The sequence below is a fragment of the Balaenoptera borealis genome (assembly GCF_965194805.1).
Source record: "Balaenoptera borealis genome assembly, chromosome: 14".
Classification (NCBI taxonomy): domain Eukaryota; kingdom Metazoa; phylum Chordata; class Mammalia; order Artiodactyla; family Balaenopteridae; genus Balaenoptera; species Balaenoptera borealis.
Window position 1 is genome coordinate 62,030,543 of NC_138875.1, and position 21,809 is coordinate 62,052,351.

General features: G+C 42.3%; 1 protein-coding gene across 5 annotated transcripts in view; it reads right to left on the minus strand.

Annotated features, from left to right (window-relative positions):
• PIEZO2 (piezo type mechanosensitive ion channel component 2) overlaps nt 1-21,809 on the minus strand; it is a 344,750-nt gene that overhangs the window by 125,194 nt on the left and 197,747 nt on the right. For all 5 annotated transcript variants that reach the window (XM_082354794.1, XM_082354793.1, XM_082354795.1 and 2 more), the window contains exons 6-7: nt 11,071-11,281; nt 9,601-9,814 (exon numbers count right to left, since the gene is read on the minus strand). In XM_082354794.1, coding sequence (XP_082210920.1) covers nt 9,601-9,814; nt 11,071-11,281 — 425 coding nt within the window. The remainder of the gene's footprint in view (nt 1-9,600; nt 9,815-11,070; nt 11,282-21,809) is intronic.

The following is a 21,809-nucleotide window of genomic DNA, read 5'->3' on the forward strand; positions in this document are numbered from 1 at the left end:
TGAAGGCTGTTAAGAAAAACAATTATACTACTTCCACCAAAAATGAGTAACTAGCAAGTTTATGAAAACCTTTGTCAAACTTTCTCAGGAAAAAGCTTCTTTAGAAGAAACTCTGAAGAGAAAAATCAACACCTCTTGGTTCCCATTTCCAGAGCTAATCTCTTATCCTTGAGTCAGAGTTGCTTAGAACTAAAATGAAGATAACAACAGCTGAAGTTACTGCATAAGTAATATTCTGAACTTCAGAAAGCCAAGTGGTTATGAGGTAACATCATTCAGTATATTTATCCTCAAAATACTTTGCAAGTCAGCCAAATCGGCTTATCTACAGTGTAAAAAATTAATGAGGTGTTATGCATTGAATTAAAATACAGACCATGAATGAGAATCTTAGCTCTAATAAACAAGATGATCACACTTTCCAATAAACATCTGATAGCAAAATAATTGTTTTGTTCCAAAATGCCCTTTCTCAAAAGATCACTTTAAGTTTTCATCAGCTGTTATCTTAACTTGAAGGAATAGTCCTTCCCACCACAAGAAATTCTACCATCATTAATTTGCTATTAATTTTTAAGGTTGAAAGCACCTAAATGTACCATCCAGAGGTAGTTTGTAATATGCTCATTAATACTAATCATTTGGAGCAAATTTAGAAAAAATACAACCACCAACTATGCCTAATCTCTATTCCTCTTCATATTTTGATAGACTAAATGTAAAACGAGTCATTTCTTTACTTGGCAAGGTTCACTGGACCCCACTTTATCCTCGAGAGCAGGGACAGCACTTGGGCAGAAGGTCCTGACCTATGGTGACCTGTGCAGGTGAGCTGCTCTGCAGAAATGAAGGCTCCAGAATGAGCCTGACCTGTCAGGTCAGCCAGGGCACCCTGGTCCCACAGAGGACGGGGCAGATCCTCCCTGAAAACCAGAGAGAGACCCTTCCTGGTAGACGCCCTCAACAGCAAAGGTGAGACACAGGTAGTCAAGGCTGGAATTCTGGAAGGCCAGGTTGGGAGGTTTCAGGTTCTGGTTGGACAGACGTCCAGTGCCAAGGGTCGTCTGCCTGGTCAGAGGCAGCAGTTGCTTTGTACACAATGCCAGGTGTCACCCTGGGATCCTGGGTCAACACCACACCCACTTACGGCCTCAGGTGACCATAAGGTTGCGGGGAATCGCCCGAACGGACTCAGGGGTTCAAGTATTTACTTTCTACCGATTTTCCATTTATCTGTGGAAAGTCAATTCATGTCTCTTGGCTCCTATTTTTTGCCTTTTAGATGAGCACAAATGAACTGGGTCTAACGCCTGTCACTTAATCATAAGAATCTTTCCAAAAGGAAACCAAAAGTTTGGTTACTGTTACGTCACCTACCAACTGGATAAATTAAACAACCATTGATTACCTGGGGTGCCATCGTTAACAAAAAGGGAAAGTGTTAACCAGTGGGTCCATTTACATTCCTCAGCATTAAGATGACCCGCTTGACATTAATTATCCCCACACTGGACCGCTTTCAGACGAGGTTCTTGCCAACTGGCCTCCATTAAGAACAGTTTTGTCTTTCTGTGCTGTCTGTGTTACCAAAGCTCAGATGGCTCTAATGAGAGGCAACACCGTGGCCATCCTGGGTGAGGCTGCAAACACGCTTAAACAACCTGGATTAGACAGACACTTACAAAGCCAACTGCAGCCGACGTCACCCAAGGGCTGACTTCCTTGTGTCACTTTCTAGAGGACCCACTGGCTTCTCCAAACTAGAAGCCAGAGACATACAGCATCAGGACTGTTATGACTCCTGACATATTATTGACATTTTTATGACTAGTATAAAAATAGGATAAATATAATAAATACTACTGTACTTTTCATGTTTGTTTTTTCACATTTTCCTCATTTGTCACAGAATAGTTACACAATGATGCTGGAGTCTGAGGCTTTGCTTTTTCTCTCTTACATTGTTTTAACACTGGAATAAACATAGGTTTTTCCTTCACTAAACATAATGCATTTTCTTATCACGATTTATTGAAATAGGACGTGGAAAGGGCAACATCGGACAAATCGTGTATTTATTTCATAGAAAATGCTGCCTCCATAGGGAATGACCCGAGAATCTCTCCCATTCCTTCCCACAATTCTCATTCATTTTCAAATTGCACAACTTCAGGTGAAAAAAGCAGCAAAACAACAAAATGAATTTGAGCAAAGAAATCCAACCCGTGACTCCTGTGACTGTTGTAGAGCGAGTTCAGCGTTGGAATGAAAGCCAGTCCGAGGTGATAAGACACAACTTAGAGATTATTCAGTCACACACCCATTTCATTGCCCACCGCGCACAAACATTCACGACTCGGGGTGAGAAGTAAATGTATGGGCTCCGTCATTCTCTATGTCATGATAAGAAAACAGCAGACGTTTGACTCTCCTGCCAAGCCCTCCACCCTGGCCCACGTCAGAACTTTCCCCTGTATTGTCCAGATAATTGAAGGTGAGAAAACAAAGACCCTGCCTTTGGTCCAGGACTGTTTTTAGATGAGTTCACCTCAGAATTACTTGCGGTGTCATCTTCACAAGGAAACAGTCAACAGTGAGCTGACAAACTGTTAAAACTGGCTTTTCGCGAAGTCATCGATGAGTAGACATTTGTTTACAGCATTCAGTGCATTTCTGCTCATGTTCAGGGACACTGCAGAGCAAGTCAGGTCCACCTGCCTTTGTCCCGTCCTCTACCCAGCGCACCTCCTGCACTTTCGGTGCAGAAAACCCACAGGACACAAGCCGGCTGGGACTTGGGGCTTCATCAGTCTGGCCAACCTCACAAGGAGGAACACAGGTGAGGACTCTGAACACCAGCCCAACACCTTGATCCTTGCCTCCTCGCCTTCAAAATATAAGGTGTTTCCTGTCTACAGAAATTCCCCAGGAAACACAAAACCTTTGGAAGGGGCCACCCTTGGGACTAGCTAAGCCAAATTTCGTTTAGTCTGCCATTTTTCTTAGGGAGACCTGCCAGAGTAGGTTGGAATTGGGCTCTATTCCATTAAACAAACTGTGTTGAGTGGTATGTTATCTGTCTTATATAAGTTATGTGGATTCGTTTTAAAGCTTTATTTTGCTGGATCAACTTCACAAGAAGGGGCACTACATTTTTTATGGTTATAACCATCTAAAACCATATACTCCAACATTTCAGAATCCTACTCTCACTCTGCCTTACCTTCCCATAGGTATGCTCATAACTATCAAAAAAGAGCCCTGAATTTTGTTTTGGAAAATATGGTCATGCCAGGTCTGTGCACAAACGGGAGGGAATCACTAACTCTCCTCCCCCAGGCAGCCCTCCTCCCTGCCCCTCCTCCACGTCCTCCTGGGTCTCGTCCACCCATTGCTGGTCCCTGCCCACCTTCTCCACGTGCTTCCCTGGCTAGAATGAAGGAGAAACTCCCCCCAGGTGCGGGTGGAGTTGGAAGTAAGCATATGATCTCTTGGGGCCCTTGGGCTGAAAGAAGACATGACCCTAGAAAAACACGAGCCCACAGAGGTGTGCCCCATGCAGGTGCGGGATTTGAGGTCACAACACCTGCGTGCAGACCAGTGGAATAGCATCGTGTGGGCCCAGGACCAGGGAAACCTCCAGACCCTCCCTCAGGGCAGAGCACTAACCAGCCCCATGGAGGCTCCTTTACAACTGAGGGACCGTGGGTTTACTTCTTGGTCATCATGAGTTTTACCTAAATTTACAAGTAACCTGGGTGCTCATTACAACGTCACTCAAGAGGGCGAAAATGAGTAATCTTAATCTCCCTGGTCAGAAATCAGGGACTGACTACACTATAACACAGCTACACAATCAAACACAATCAAACACTTTGCAGGCTATGAAAATCACACTTTAGAAGAACATTTCATAACATGGGGAGATGCAGAACTTGCATAAAGCAAGTTATAAAACAGCATGCGCATCACGATTCAAAGTTTGTTTTTAAAAAACACATATATGCATAGGAAAAATACTGGAAGAATACAGACCAAAAATGAACAGTATTTTGGGGAGTTAGGATTATATTTTTTTCAAGTGTTTTTCCTGATTCTTTATTATATTTTTCCAAATAATCACCAACAAGCATGTATTATACCAACGATAAATCAATTCAATATTTCTAAAAATAAAGATAGTCCTCACCAGAAAGCCTATTTGAAAGCTTACAAGAAGATAAAAACAACTTGGATTGTTTTGAGGAGAGCCACATCCGAACCTGGACACATGAGCTGGAGTCTCTGTGGTTATGAAATTTGGGACAAATGCCTACGCAAGATGACTTTTTTTTTCTGCAAGTTTGTTTTCTTCCAACTCAGAATTCGTTGGTGGAAAGCAATGCATTGAAATTATGCCTTAAGAAAAAGCTATTGTTTAAAATATGTAAATTTTCAAGCTTTCAAGGGCTAAAAGGCAATGTCCTATTGTCACCAAATTAATGGGGGGAAGACTCTACAATAAGGCAGTGTATATACGTATATATGATATATATATATATACATGCACATACATGTATATATGTATATATATAAATGTGTGTATATTGCATTGTTTAGCTCAAACTATCTATACTCTGATAAGCAACCCAACTTCTAATGACTCTATGAGATTATAGCAATGAAGCTTTTAAACTTTTTCAAGGTAATTATCTTCAAAATGTCTATAATAACTTACAATCATAATTTTGAGGCAATCCAAATGCAAATAAATATGGTAAGTTGTTACACTATTAGGACTGCTATTATCCACACCATATGTTGGCAAGCCTGATTCACCACCTGTTTGGATAGGACTTGTGAGCTAATAATGGTTTTTACATTTTTAAGTGGTTGGGAAAAATCAAAAGAAAAATAATATTTCATGAAATGTGAAAATATTTTGAAATCCAAAGTTCGGTGTCCACAAAGTTTTGCTGGAACCCAGCCACACACATTCTTTAAAATCTCATCCAGAGCTGCTTTTGCAATAAACAGCTTCTTGAAAGAATTAAGGCAGAGACCGTAGGCCTGCAAAGTCAAAAATATTTACAGTACTAACTGATCCTTTACAGAAAAAGTGTTTTCAAAGTGGTTCTGAATATTCTTTGCATTTCCTATCATCAGTCTCTAGATAGCAGAAAAGATTCTTAAATTGGGGGGTGTGGGGAGACTAAGGCCCCTCAGAAGATATTTACGTTTCCAATTAAACCATCCCTAAAAGTCAGCCCTTCCAAAAGTACAAAACTTTTTTCTACATGTGTTCAATAAACCAAAAATTAAATGTCTAGAAGAAACTGAAATATTCATTTAATCTAGAACTAATGTCTGTACTGAAATTTTGTATTTATTCACTCTTGCCTAAAATAAATATTATGTAAATCTGTGCCACAAAAAGAGTTTTGCAGTTTTCCCCCAGCTTTATTGAGTTACAAATGACATGTGAAATTGTAATATATTTCAAGTGGACAGCAAGATGATTTGATATAAGTATACATTGTGAAATGTAGTACCTCAGTCAAGTTAACTAACAATCACCTCACATAGTTACTCTTTTTCTTTTCCTTTCTTTTTTTTTTTTTTCTTGGTAAGAATGCTTAAGATCTACTCTCTTAGGGCTTCCCTGGTGGCACAGTGGTTGAGAATCTGCCTGCCAATGCAGGGGACACGGGTTCGAGCCCTGGTCTGGGAAGATCCCACATGCCGCGGAGCAACTGGGCCCGTGAGCCACAATTACTGAGCCTGCGCGTCTGGAGCCTGTGCTCTGCAACAAGAGAGGCCGCCATAGTGAGAGGCCCGCGCACCGCGATGAAGAGTGGCCCCCGCTTGCCACAACTAGAGAAAGCCCTCGCACAGAAACAAAGACACAACACAGCCATAAATAAATAAATTAATTAATTAATTAAAAAAAAAAGATCTACTCTCTTAGCAAATTTCAATACAATGTAATTACAATACAGTGTGATTAACCTGCTGTTCATAGATCCTCAGAATTTACTAATCTTATACCTGAAAGTTTGTACCTTCTACCCACCCCTCCCTATTTCCCTCACCCCCCAGCCCCTGGCAACCACCACTCCACTCTCTGTTTCTATAAGTTTGACTTCTGTTTAGATTCCACATATAGGGTGAGATCATACAGTATTTGTCTTTCTCTGTCTGACTTATTTCACTCAGCATAATGCCCTCCAGGTCCACCCACATTGTTACAAATGGCAGGACTTCCTTCTTCTTTACGGCCGAGTAATATTCCTTATATGTTTATACCAAGCTTTCTTCATCCATCAGTCCATCAATAAGCACCTAGGTTGTTTCCATGTCTTGGCTCCTCCGTTTTCTGTGTCTATGTAACATTCTTCTCTTTTTAGACGGAACTATGCTTGTTACACTTCCAGGTTAAGCCAACTGGATTTAGAATTACGTAGACTGTGTGTGTGTGTGTGTGTGTGTTGGGTATATCTTTTTTATCCGACTATAAGTGGTTTTAGGACTTGACTCACTTTTTTTTAGCATTGTACGGAGATAGCCACAAACTAGCTTGTAAGTACTGTGAGTAAGGAGAGTAGGTCACACACACACACGCGCACACACTCCCCGCTTCTTCACGTTTACTGTCACGTGAAAGCCATCTTAGGATCTCCTGGAAGAAGGATGAAATCTATATTGTCCACGTGATAACATTATTCACGTTCCTTTAAAATGCAGATATCTCATTTCAACAAGAAGACGAAAAGCACCTGCACCACCTCGCTGGGTGCATGGAGAGAATCCTCACACTGTTCTCACCAAACCGACAATTCTCTCCTGCCACTTCCATTCCCCTTTTTTTCTGGAACTTTCCATTCTGGACTTTTCCACAGAAAAATCAAAGTTAAAATAGAACAATGGATAACCCCATGCCAACCACCTAGTTTAGATCATTTTATTTATTTTTCTCTCCTCTTTCTATCTCCCTCTGTGGGCCTGTGGGTCTCTCCCACAATGGGTGCTAAACCAGTAGGAAGTCGCAGACATTCCTAAAGAATTCACCATGTATCTCCTAAATTAACAACATTTTCTTGGATATCCACATACAATCACACACCTAAGAATTAACAGGAATTCTATACTATCAGCTAATAACCAGTGAATATTGAAATTTCCCCATTTAACCTCAGAATGTCTCATAGAGATTTGTCATTGAACAAGGGTGTAATCCAGGATCAGACTTCCCATCTGTCTGCAAGGTTTCCTCACTTCTCCTTTAAACTAGAACAGTCCCTGCCCAACTCCCTCCACATACATTTCTTTTTCAGGATGCTGATTTTTGAAGAGACCAGATCGTTTCCCTTACAGGTTCCACACTCTGGACTTTGATGATCGCTTTCCTGTGGAGTCATTTATTTATTTATTTATTTAACATTTTTATTGGAGTATAATTGCTTTACAATGGTGTGTTAGTTTCTGCTTTATAACAAAGTGAATCAGTTATACATATACATATATCCCCATATCTCTTCCCTCTTGCATCTCCCTCCCTCCCACCCTCCCTATCCCACACTTCTAGCTGGTCACAAAGCACCGAGCTGATCTCCCTGTGCTATGCGACTGCTTCCCACTAGCTATTTTACATTTGGTAGTGTTTATATGTCCATATATACACTACCACTCTCTCACTTTGTCCCAGCTTACTCTTTCCTCTCCCCCTGTCCTCAAGTCCATTCTCTATTAGGTCTGCATCTTTATTGCGGTCTTGGCCCTAGGTTCTTTATGCCCTTTTTTTTTTTTTTTTTTAGGTTCCATATATATGTGTTAGCATACGGTATTTGTTTTTCTCTTTCTGACTTACTTCACTCTGTATGACAGACTCTAGGTCCATCCACCTCACTACAAATAACTCAATTTCATTTCTTTTTATGGCTGAGAAATATTTCATTGTATATATGTGCCATATCTTCTTTATCCATTCATCTGTTGATGGACACTTAGGTTGCTTCCATGTCCTGCCTGTTGTAAATAGTGCTGCAATGAACATTGTGGTACATGACTCTTTTTTTTTTTTTTTTTAAGTATCCGCAATTTTTTTTTTAAGTACATTTTTTTTAAATTAATTAATTTATTTATTTATTTTTGGCTGTGTTAGGTCCTCGCTTCTGTGCGAGGGCTTTCTCTAGTTGTGGCAAGTGGGGGCCACTCTTCATCGCAGTGCGCGGGCCTCTCACTATCGTGGCCTCTCTTGTTGCGGAGCACAGGCTCCAGACGCGCAGGCTCAGTAGTTGTGGCTCACGGGCCCAGTCGCTCCGCGGCATGTGGGATCTTCCCAGACCAGGGCTCGAACCTGTGTCCCCTGCATCGGCAGGCGGACTCTCAACCACTGCGCCACCAGGGAAGCCCCCATGACTCTTTTTGAATTATGGTTTTCTCAGGGTATATGCCCAGTAGTGGGATTCCTGGGTCATATGGTAGTTCTATTTTTAGTTTTTTAAGGAACCTCCATACTGTTCTCCATAGTGACTGTATCAATTTACATTCCCACCAACAGTGTATGAGGGTTCCCTTTTCTCCCTGTGGAGTCATTTAAATCATATTTCTATCCTTTATATTTCCTGTAAAGTGAAAGTTAGGTCTAAAGACTTAACAATATGATGCCATATTCCCCACAATGCATCAAGCCTAGAAGTCTGAAATGTCAAGGGATCCCATCTTGGTAATAGTTTGGATCAATTGGTTAAGGTGTTGACCACCATTGGAAAGGTCCTTTCCCTTTGTAATTAGCAAATAATAATCAGTGAGGTTATACTCTATCATTGTTGCAAACAGCCTTCATCCCAGCAACTCTTTAAGTCATGGTTTCAGTTTGTGAATAGATCTAAGTATTTCATTAAAAATTGGTTGATAAATGGTAATTTTCTAATTCTAGTATTCCTTTCCCTTTCATTAGCTGGTGTCATCCTGTCAAGAAAAGTTTCCCCTCATTAACTGAGAATGGTCTGGAGTTCCTTTTAAAAAGTCAAAGTAAATGCTGGGTTCTTTACCTTTAATTCCCATTTTCATAGTAAGAATTTGGGATAGTAATCACTGACAACTGAAGCAAATTAGATATTTCTCTCTTTGTCTCCCTGTCTCTCTCTCTCATACACACACACATATCATGGACTCATGCATTTTTACTTTTACATTTTTATAATCATTTAGTTCTTTTCGATGCTCAGTTTGGCCTCTGTTTGCCCTTGAGAGCTCCTTACAGCTGATGCTCTGACGTGTCCTTATTATCCTTTGCTGTAAAATGTTCTTCCTGGGTCTCTTTCCACGGCTGAGACCATGTGTCTGTCCTTTGCTACAAACAGAAGCTTCCCCTCCCCGCCGTGTCCCAACAGCACCTCCATCTGAAGCGACACCTCCTCGCTCTAGACAGTGTCAGCCAATACATTCAAGGCAGAGACAGCTTCCCAGCCCCGCCAAACCCTGGCTTGACACGTCAATGGGCATCCAGGAGAACCCCAGCAGATGCACAGTGCCCGGCGGGGTCATAAGGGGGCCCTTCCGAGGGCTCGCGGATTATCTTACTGAACTGTGAAATGTCTAGCAGTTGATTCCTCTTACCTGGCATAGTAGTCGTTGGGAGGGACTGCTTCTTGGAAGAACTGGAACTGGTACAAATACAGTCCAATCAAGTGTCCCGCAGTGAAAATAGCCAGCAGGACACAGAGACAGCTGAACAGCAAGGGGTCGAAGGTCCGGCACCAGGACCACCAGGTGCACAGACCCAAAAACACAAAGAAGTACACGGACGAGGTCAGAGAGGGCAGCATCATTCCTGAGGAGGGAGAAAGGCTAGCGTGAGACACTGCATAGACGCGGAAACCGTGCGCCGCGCAGGAAACGTCACTATTGGAGATGACGTGAATTTCCTTCCTATGCTTTTAGTACAAGTCATCACACTTTATTGATAAAATCAGAATTAATGCTATTCTTATTGTGAAAAAAAGTCACATGTAAAGTGAAATTTGTAAATATGGGGAAATACCAGATGATGAAGAAACCCTACCTGTGGCGTTTGGGCCCCGCAAACATCCACTTTTCATACCAGTAGAATTTAGCTTATTTACTTGCCTGTTTCCTTCTATCTACTCTCCCCCAATTCTTCAGGAATACTGTATGTGCACTCTAACTTTCCCCAATAAATTTTTAAAAATAATGATTTGCTTTTGTTTGTTAACTAGGATTTATAATACTATATTCTGTGGCAGCTAAAGTCTCACTAAACCTTTGCCCTGCCTGATGAAATTTGATTTGCACTATCACTAAAAGGGGAAATGTAAAACGAGGTAATTCCTTTATAGGTATTTAAAAACTTTGGGGGGAGCAATGACTTCTCATCAAAATCCTGAGTTACATTTCTTGAGAAATACTATTCACTTTTCCATTTTTTAACTTTCCTATGGAAAAACAGTTAAATTGTTTCATCTCATGAAATTTCACCGAAGCAGGATGGAATAAAGTTCACAGTACCTCTGGGGCAACGGGGAAGGGGGCGAAGATGGAGATAACATTTTTATGGAACAAGCAGCCCGCAGCCAACAGCGAGAGGAAGTGAGCGTCTGTGCTGGAAGATTACAATCTAACTCTAGAAGAAAAATAGTCTATCCTGGAGAGTTACATTAAGATTACTAATGACTCAATGTAAACAGAAAAGCTTTCAGAAAGCACATGTGCAGCTCTGGACGGGACCATGAAAACTGTCCCTTGTCCCAGATCACCATTCACAGGCTCTGAGGGAGGGCAACAGTTGTCCAGATCGTCACGTCGAAAATGATGTCACCTAACAGCTATGGAAGAAGACTGCTTTACAGAGGTTAATAGCAACCATCTAAAAACATAACACCTAGATCTGAACGGGAAAAGCTACGTGTGCGTGTTTGGTTTATACATGTGGCCAATTTTACACAAGCTACAGCTATGATTTTGGTGCCACGGAACAGAACTGTTTCCTTCTTTGTTTTCTCTTCAACCCTTCCTTTCATTACTCGCCAGTTCCCTCCTTGTGCTCCACCAGGAGTTGGAGACCCTCACCTGATGAACCCAGTAAAATCGTCACAACAACCTTCCCCGCGGTGGTTATCATGTTGCCAATGAACTCCTTAAGCTTGGAAGCCACAGAGGCCAGCCTGCGGAAGAGTTTTAATTTCGTGCTTTCTTCCAAATCGCCTTCAACACCATCTCTTTCCTCTAAATCCTCTTCATAGATCAGTGCCTCTTCTGGGTCTATTTTTTCTCCTCCAGCCTAAATAAATGAAAAACAGAAAACACTGCAGTCCAGAACTCTGCCTATCCACCCAACAGATTATATGGTTTGCTATATACTGGCCAGTCAATGAGGTGAATTTCACAAATCAGGAAAAAATGCAGACAACCACTCAACCACGTTAAGCCCCCCCAGGTCTCCAGTGGTCCCTGTGTAAAGCCCAAGGAACTCTGATCTTTCCTGAAAAAGTAAACAGGAAGCATCGCTAATCATAGGGTCCCTAACAGCATTTCATCTTACCTACATGAGCTCATTTTTAACAGGCAGAAGAAGAAACTGTCTGAAACATCTATTCATAATGTTAGCTGCTTATGGTTCCTCAAATTTACTGAGTTTGCCACCAAGGTGATGGGAAGTTTGATGAATGTGTCCATGGCTTAAACGGAAAGGATGGGCCAAATCAGCACTTAGGAAATCCCTTTTCTTTCGGGAGTTTATCTTTGTTCACTATTTTAGTATTTCCTGCCCGTGGGAGGATGAGTGGTCCCAGCTACTTGGCTAAATAAACAGCCGCTTCCTATCTTATCCTTTTAGAGAATCGTGCACCAGTCCAATCCCAGGCCATTCAGGACCTCAGGACCATCACTAGAGATTCAGGGAGGAAACACATGTACAGCACATACACATACTTCCATGGATTATTTTATTTACGTATACTATACCATGGATTATTTTATTTTTTTAAAACATCTTTATTGGAGTATAATTGCTTTACAATGGTGTGTTAGTTTCTGCTTTATAACAAAGTGAATCAGTCATACAATATACATATGTCCCCATATCTCCTCCCTCCTGTATCTCCCTCCCTCCCACACTCCCCATCCCACCCCTCTAGGTGGTCATGAAGCACCGAGCTGATCTCCCTGTGCTATGTGGCCATTTCCCCCTAGCTATCCATTTTACGTTTGGTAGTGTATATATGTCCATGCCACTCTCTCACTTTGTCCCAGCTTACCCTTCCCCCTCCCCATGGATTATTTTAAACTGGGTATACTGTGGGGTCTTTTTGTTTGTTTTGTTTTTAAAGAATACATAAGAATTTTTTGGCTAATTACAATCTTATCCTGGAAGGATTAGACTTTTTTAAAGGAATTATAAATATAAACCATCACCTTAAGACAAAAGGAGCCGGTTTTAGATGCATGAAACTTTGTTTGCATTCACCCCAGGCTGACAGGCTTCATCCTGAAAAGACGGCAGCTGTCTGCAGAGCCAGAAGGATCTTTAAGCCCAGATCAGACATGGAGTCAAGGCTTAGAGAGTAGAGCCTGGCTGCTGGATTTTCCCATTTTAAAGGTTCCTTCTTTTTTAAATTTTTTTATTGAATGAAAGATTCTTCAAATTCTATAGTGCTTTACAACTTTCAAAAGTTTCACACACATGATTTCATATAATTCCATAACAAGCCTTTTCCCCCCACCCCTATATTGCCCCTCCCCCCTTCCCTCTCCCCACTGGTAACCACTAGTTTGTTCTCTATATGTGTCTGTCTGCTTCTTTTTGTTTTATTCACTATTTTGTCATATTTTTTAGATTCCACATATAAATGACATCACACAGTACTTTTCTTTCTCTAACTTATTTCACCTAGCATAATGCCCTTCAAGTCCACCCACGGTGCTGCAAACGGCATTATTTCATTCTTTTTATGGCTGAGTAGTACTCCATTGTATATATATATATGCACCACATCTTCTTTATCCATTCCTCTGTCGATGGGCATTTAGGTTGCTTCCATACCTTGGCTATTGTAAATAATGCTGCTATGAACATCAGGGTGCATGTATCTTTTCGAATTAGTTTTTGGTTTTTTCAGATATATATATATACTTTCTCGATACACTTAGTTCAGGTATTACATAATATTCACTGCTGGTGTCTGAAGCTCCATCTGTACCCCAGCTCACTGGAGGAAGCCAGGCACAGGAGACGGGTACACAGCTCGGTAAGTGCTGTTTGCCCAGGTGGGTACAGACCACTCGGGACTTACGTTGGCTGTTGATGAAGCCAAGGCTACAGGATGCACCCCCTCCCCTACATACACACAAACACACAACACACATACGTACACACACCACACACACATACACACACACACAATACACACACAATACACAATCCACACACACAACACACACATACATATACACACACAATACACATACACAAAGACACACAGAGACACACATATACACAGAGACACACAGAGACACACACACATACGTACACACACAATACACATACAGAGACACACAGACACACACGCACGCAATACACACACAACACACATATACAAAGACACACAGAGATACACACACAGACACACAGAGACACACACACAACACACATATGCACACACACAATACACACCCATACACACATACACAGAGACACACACATACACACACAACACACGCATACATATACAAAGACACACAGAGACACACACATATATACACACAACACAGACACACACATACACACACAGGGATTTAATCCCAGGCAATTCAAGTTCATATACCCAAAATGGGTTTTGCATTCTACTGTATTCCATCACAGCACATTTGTACTTTTTCTGGAAGGAAAAAGAATGTTTCAGGCTTATGCATTAAGATTTTTCTATCTGTTCAGAGCTCAGTATGTACCAGTGTCGCTAGTAAGAGATAGAGCCCCACACGTGTAAACAAGTAAAAAAATTAACAACTAAATATCTCACAGCAATAAATGCTATTCTGAGAATTAAAATAGGGTGATGTGATTGCGAGTGTCAGGGCAGCTATTTTAGATTCTGAGGTCAGGGAGAGCCTCTCTGAGGAGGTGACATTTAAGCTGAGATCTGAATGTCACAGAGTCACCAGCCATGTGAAAATTCTAGGCCAGAGCCTTCCAGGCAGCGGGAAGGGCTGGTTGAGCCTCCATGTTGTGTCCCCAGACCCACTTCCTCCTCCTCCTCCTCGTTGTCAGCAGATACCCCTACGTCCCGCCTCACAGAGACAAGAGGGCTGAGCCCCAGCCAGTGCATCAGCCCACCCCCTGCAGCCCACCTGTGGGCAGGTGCTCATGGCCCCCTCCTGGGACGGTGGATGAGCTGCAGGTGCTGGGGCACCTGGTAGAAGGACAGCCCACCACCCTCCCCTGCCCCGCATCACGCACGTTTGGGAGTTTCAAAGTGAAAGTCTCCAAGAGTTGGCTGGATGCACGGTGGCACGTCCCCGACACCTGAACCCGCTCTATAACAGGACTTTGATAACCCACCACTCCACCCAATGAGGGGAACAACAGGATCTGTCTCGCAGGGTGACTCCAGCGGCTGCAGGGGGAGGGCAGGGGGACCCCGCAGCCAGGAGGCTGTTCTGATGGAGGAGGGGGCAGGGAATGGAGCTGAAGAGCGTTCGTGCCTTGGCCGAATGTCTTGGAGGTCGAGTCAGCAGAACTGATTGGTAAATGTCACGTGGAGGGAGGAGGGGTGGAGGAGAATCAGAGGTAGTTCCTGCGCTGTTGTTTTTGCTGATGAGGTCAGGACAACCAGGAGTGGAGCAGGTTGGGGAATCCAGTTCTGAGATGAAGGTGTCACGGGGGCAGCTAGTGTACGATTCTGGAGTGTGGAGAGGTCTACCTGAGGTTCACTGCCAAAGTCAGGGGTCTGATGAGGTGACCTAGAGAGAACACAGAGGTGCCCACCTGTCGGAGCTGCCACACCTGGGACCAGTCTGTCTCTCCAACCTTATCCTCATCTCTTGGCCCAGAAACATCACATGCAGGGAACCACATGGAAAACCCAGAATCCACAGGTTCTTTGCCTTGGGATGTGCTGTCCCCACCCCATGGGAGCCCTTGCCCAGTGTCCAAGGCCCCGGGTCCCAGGCCAGCCTTCCTTCAGCTTCTCCATCTCCCAAAGCTCAGTTGCTGTGTGTGCTATGGCACTCACATTGCCTTCCACATGGGGCATCTGTTGCTTAATACCTCCCGCACAACAGGTGGGTGACACACTAAAAATCCCTCCTTGAGGAAGGAAGTTTGTCCAAAACCTTCAGTTCCCATACTTGAACAAGGAGACAGAGAGGGAGAACACAGGTAGAGGCGCCTGGTCCCAGTCAGAAACATACTCCTAACTTTCATAATAAATGACTTATTGCTCAGTTATGGAATTGCTGCGGATGTAGATTAAATCAAATAGAAATCTCTGGTCAAGAACCTTCGTGAGCTTAGACAAATGCATTTCCCTGACCTCTCTTGGGCGGGACTGGGGCCCCTGTGATTTTTATAAACATACCAGCGTACTTGAGGTTTTCCAGCATTTTTGTACCGGAATCCCTGGGGCTTTCAGTTAAAAAACACTTTTTAAACCTGCCAAGCTGACAGGGAGCCGAAAGTGAGCCCCTACCGTCCAGGCCAGTGCCAGAACTGCTATTAGCCACATCAGGCTGGCTTGGTAATAGGCTGGCTTTGTCCCCAAAACAATCCATCTGTGCAGTGTAAACCCCGATGCCCTGGAAGCGCCTCAGCTCACGCTACCATATTTACCAACGAACAGCCTTAGTTGCTGGAGTTGTAATCTGTCCCCGTGTCGGAACCCAACTTGGTTCTGGCCTTGGAGCTAAGAAGGAGTAGCTGTAAACAAAGATTTATCCCCCTGGTTCCTGAGCTCTCTTAGTAAGGAAAGACAAAGAGGCCCTTTATAGTTTAAAAAGCCAAATAAAATATTACATATCAGTGTTGCCCAGGTCTAAGTCTACAACTTACCTGAAGAATTGTAAGTGCTTTAATGCATCTTCTTTAAAAGCCCCTGGCTTCGAAACACACCAAATGTACTAAGGTAGCATCTCATGTCACGTGAGGATGCTCCAAGTGCTACAGAGTCAACTGTGTGAGAGGCCGTGGTTCCCCGAGCCTGGACAGGGCCTCCGAGTCCCGCCCCGCCACTGCGTCCCACCCTGTAGCCCTGCCCCAGCAGTCACAGCATTAGCTGTTATTCCCACTCAATTCTGGACCAGGAAGACACCATCAAGTGCTTTCAGTAGAACCCAAACATCATGTTTCCTTATCCCCAAGCACTAAACAATTCAACCTGGGTTGGACTAAGTCCCAAGAATCACCTGGGAATCTTTAAGAGGACAGATTACCAAGCTCCACCTCAAACTTCCTACATCAGAAATTCTGGGAGCAAATCCCAGGAATCTGTCTGATTAAAGAGCTGCACAAGGTGATTTGGAAGCAACCAGCCTGGAATCCATTCCCTTGCTGACATCTGCAACCTTGGACCAACTCATCCTACCTGAAAATACTGTGTTTGAGTCGTATACTAGGCAGACTCCCTTAACTGGAAAATATATTGAAATAATTTATCTGTGGAACCTCTTTCTGATTTCAGCCAACCTTTAGATGTTAGACCAGAGATTCTCATGCTATGGAATCCATTTTCCTCTTCCTCTTGGGTAAAACCAAGCTATTAAAAACATTTCGATGGGAGGGTATCAGAGTCACAGATAATGAGCCAAAAGATCCTGGAGGCAAAGGGAACATTTTTCTAAGATGTCAGAGTTGTTTAGTTAACAATTTATCTCACAGAGTGGGTTCATCTCAACAGAAGAGCCCAAGGAAGGAATAGGCCATGATGTGAGTAATCGCAGCAGAGGAACAAGTCTCATCCATCGCGTCCTCGCGGCCACAAGCAGCCAGAGAGAGCACGGGAGCCGTGCTGGTGTGGGGTCACGTGTGTTATGTAAGCCTAACGTGACAGCGTCGCACAGACAAAGCCAATATTTTATTCTGCTTCTGCGCTTGTTTTAGGAAGATTATTTTTCCAAATGTATAAGAGCAGTTAAGTCGTTCCCTGTTCCATTTGGAAAAGTGAGTATAGAGATGTATGCTTTCAACCACTTCCTACAGAGTAATAAAAGTTCAATAAAGGACAGGCAAAGACACACTGAATTAGCAGGCAGTGACCCGCTGGGTGAGCCAGGACCACAGGCCTGGGGAGCTTTAATAAAACCAGTCCTAGTACCACTATATGTTTGCCTGCCTCCCAGAGATTCTGACCGAATGGGTCGGGGATGGGCCCTGCACCTGGACCTTTACAAATTCCCAGGTCAAAGGTAGTTCAAGGTGGTGGCGAAGGAGGAGCCTGAACTCACCTCCTCCCGTGGACACGACAAATATGCAGCTACACATGGATCAGTTTCCCCTGAAAAGAACCTGAGAACTAGCTGAACACCTGGTCCCCAACAGAGAATAGAAAGGGCCACACCCAGACAGGCAGGGGAGGCATGTGGTCTCACTAACCCTACAGCCAGTGAAATGACAGCAGTGTGACACGTGCTGAGACTGTATGTAAGGGAGAGTCATTCGTAAATCCAAAGGCATCAGCTGGAGGGGTGGGGGATGGTGGAAACACTCCCCAGAGACAGAGGTGCCATTGCGCTCCCCCACCTAACCTGCTAGCGCAGGCAGGTGAGCTCGAACACAGGGTTGAGCAATTGTAGCACTACCCCGCTGACCTGCTGAAGCCAGAGAGCTCCAGTGGCTGAGGCGGCTGGGCATGAGTGGTCTTGGCAACCTCCCACTCCTGCCCTAAAGCTGACACACGCACACAGACAGGGCACTCTCCTCTGCATTGCTGAAGCTGTGGGCACACAGTCAAGTCATTTTCCCACTGCCTTCCCAAAGCAAAGGACCAAGCCTGGCCCCCACACTCTCCAGCTGAAGCCAGCAGGAGCATACAGTCCAGATAGAGACACAACTTGATTGCCTGGCCCTGGTGGCCAATGGGGCTGGAGACCCTGAGCTCCATGGCACTGGAGCAATCGGAAAGAGAGCTCTTGTCAGGCCACCACCCCCAGGGCACTGCACATATAGCAGGCAAACACAATCCCTGGCTTCCTTTGAAAAAGGTCCATTCATGGAACCTGGAGCCTCAGGTTTCTCTCGCACCTAGAGGCTAAGGAAGGGTTCCCAGGGAAGTAAGCAGGATGACAACATCCTCATACCCCCTTGGCCTCACTACAGCTCAATGAGACTTCCTAGGAAGGAGCTTGTGCACTCCTCAAGAGTCTCGATTTTGGCAACTGTCGCCCAGAGGACACGTCCAGATCTCCACATCTGGAGAACAGCAGGGATTACAATTGTGGCCCCACGGGACTGTATATATCTGCATACTTTAGAAGCTGTTGCCTGAGAGACTGGCTTCCAATCAGCCTAAGTGCTAAATGAGAGTCCTCCCCTCAGAACACTGACAGGTCCTGACACACCCTCAACAACAGGGCCATATCAAGAACTACAAAGATTCGAGAGACCACCAAGAGCTAAGGCAGGGTTGAACAAGAAGGATCATTCCTACGCAAGGCCACTCCTTCAAGACTAAGAGAGGCAGCAGTTTTGCCTGCTACATAGAAACAGTCAGCAAAATGAGGAAATATGTTCCAAAAAAAAAAAAAAGCAAGAGAAAACCTCAGAAAAAGACCTTAATGATATGGAGATAAGTAATCTACCTGATAAAGAACTGAAAGTAATGGTCATAAAGATGCTCTCTGACCTCAGGAGAAGAATGGATGAATACAGTGAGAGCTTCAACAAAGAGTTGAATATATAAAAAAAAGAACCAATCTGTCCTGAAGAATACAATAACTGAAATGAAAAATACATGAGAAGGAATCAAAAGCAGATTCGATGACAGAGAAGAACAGATGAGCAATCTGGAAGACAGGCTAGTGGCAATCATCCAATCAGAAGAACAAAAAGGAAAAAACATTTTTTTAATGAGGATAGTTTAAGGGACATCTGGGACAACATCAAGTGTACTAACATTTACATTATAGGGGTCCCAGAAGGAGAGGAGAGAGAAAAAGGGGCAGAGAACTTATCTGAAGAAATAATGGCTGAAAACTTCCCAAACCTGGGAAAGGAAACAGACACCCAGGTCTAGAAAGTGCACAGTCCCAAACAAGATGAACCCAACAAGATCCACATTAAGACACATTATAATCAAAATGTCAAATTTAAAGATAAACAGAGAATTTTAAAAGCAGCAAGAGAAAAACAACTGGTTACATAAAAAGGAACCCCCATAAGACTACTGGTGAATATTTCAGCAGAAACTTTGCAGACCAGAAGGGAGCAGCACGATACATTCAAAGTGCTGAAAATAAAAAACACAACCAAGATTACTCTATCCAGCAAGGTTATCACTCAGAAGTGAAGGAGACATAAAGGGTTTCTCAGACAAGCAAAAACGAAAGTTCATCACTAAACCAACCTTACAAGGTATGTTAAGGGGTGTTTTTCAACCTGAAAAGTAAAGGCCTTAACTAGAAATAAGAAAACATGTGAAAGAGAAAAGTCTCTCTGGTAAAGGCAAACATATAGTAAAGTTAGTGGATGAAACACTTCTAAAGCTATTATGAAGGTTAAAAGGCAAAAGTAGTAAAATCAACTGTTAACTACAGTAAGTATTTAAGGAATACACAAAATAAAAAGATGTAAAATATAACATAAAAAGCATAAAATGTGGAGAGGGGAGTAAAAATGTAGTGCTTTCAGAATGTATTCAAACCTAAGTGACTATCCACTTAAAATAGATTGTTTTATATAGATTGTTATACGTGAGTCTCATGGACACCAAAACCCAAAACCTTTAAATAGATAGACAGAAAATAAAGGGAAAGGAATCCAAACATAACACTAAAGAAAATCATAAAACCACAAGGGAAGAGAACAAGAGAAGAAAGGAACAGAGAAGGTTTACCAAAGGAAAAAAAAAAATATGAGAAAACAATGAACAAAATGGCAGAACATACTTATCAATAATTACTTTAAATGTGAATGGTCTAAATTCTCCACAAAAGATACAGGGTGGCTGAATGGATAAAAAAACAAGAGACTCACTTCAGATCTAAAGACATGCATTGGCAGAAAGTGAAGGGATAGAAAAAGATATTTCATGCAAATGGAAATTTTTTAAAAAGCTGGAGTTGCAATATTTAGATAAAATACACTTTAAAACAGAGACTGTAAAAAAGACGAAGAAGGGCATTACATAATGATAAAGGGATCAATACAAGAGGATATAACATTTGTAAACATGCACCCAACAAAGGATCATGTAAATTTATAAAGCAAATATTAACTGACATAAAGGAAGAAATGAACAGTAATACAGTAATAGTAGGGGACTTTAATATCCCATTTGCCTCAATGGATAGATCATCCAGACAGAAAATCAATGACACATTTCGCCAGATGGAAAATAGATATATACAGAACATTCCATCCAAAACTGCAGAAAACATATTCTTTTCAAGTGCACATGGAACTTTCCCCAGGATAGATCACGTGCTAGATCAAAAAACAAGTCTCAATAGATTTAAGAAGACTGAAATCATATCAAGCATCTTTTCCAACCACAAAGGTAAGAAACTGGAAGTCAATTATGAGAAGAAAATAGGAAAAAACACAAACACATGGAGACTAAACAACATATTACTAAGCAATCACTGGGTCAATGAAGAAATGAAGAGGAGATTTAAAAAAATACCTGAGACAAATGAAAATGGAAACAATTTTCCAAGATCTGTGGGACACAACAAAAGCTGTTCTAAAAGGGAAGTTCATAGTGATACAGGCCTACCCTGGGAAACAAGAAAAATCTCAATTAAACAAACTAACCTCACAGCTGAAGAAACTAAAAAGAGAAGAACAAACAAAACCCAAAGTTAGTAGAATGAAGAAAATAATAAAGATCAGAATGGAAATAAACGAAATAGAAACTAAAAAACAACAGAAATGATCAGTGAAACCAAGAGTTGGTTCTTTGACAAGATAAAGACAAGTGCTAAGTCTTTAGCCAGTCTCACCAAGAAAAAAAGAGAGCGGGCCTAAATAAATAAAATCATAAATGAAAGAGGAGATGTTACCACAGAAATACAAAGGATCATAAGAGACTACTGTGAACAATTATATGCCAACAAATTGGACAACTTAGAAGAAATGGATAAATTCTTAGAAACACATAACCTTCCAAAACTGAATCATGAAGAAATAGACAATCTAAAAAGACCAAATAACAGTAATGAAACTGAATCAGTAATTAAAAATCTTCCAACAAACAAAAGTCCAGGACCAAAGAGCTTCACAGAGGAAATCTATCAAACATTTGAAGAAGAGTTAATACCTATGTTTCTCAAACTATTCCAAAACATTGATGAGGAGTGAATTCTTCCAAACTCATTTTACAAAGCCAGCATTACTCTGATACCAAAACCAGACAAAGAGGCAACAAGAAAAAGTTAGAGGCCAATATCTCCAATGAACATAGATGCAAAAAGTATTCAATAAAATATCAGCAAACCAAATCCAACAATACAGTAAAAGGATTACACACCATGATCAAGTAAGTTTTATTCCAGAAATGCAAGGATGGTTCAACATCCACAGATCAATCAACAAAGAATAAAAATCATATGATCATCTCAATAGATGCAGAAAAAGCACTCAACACAACTCAACGTCTGTT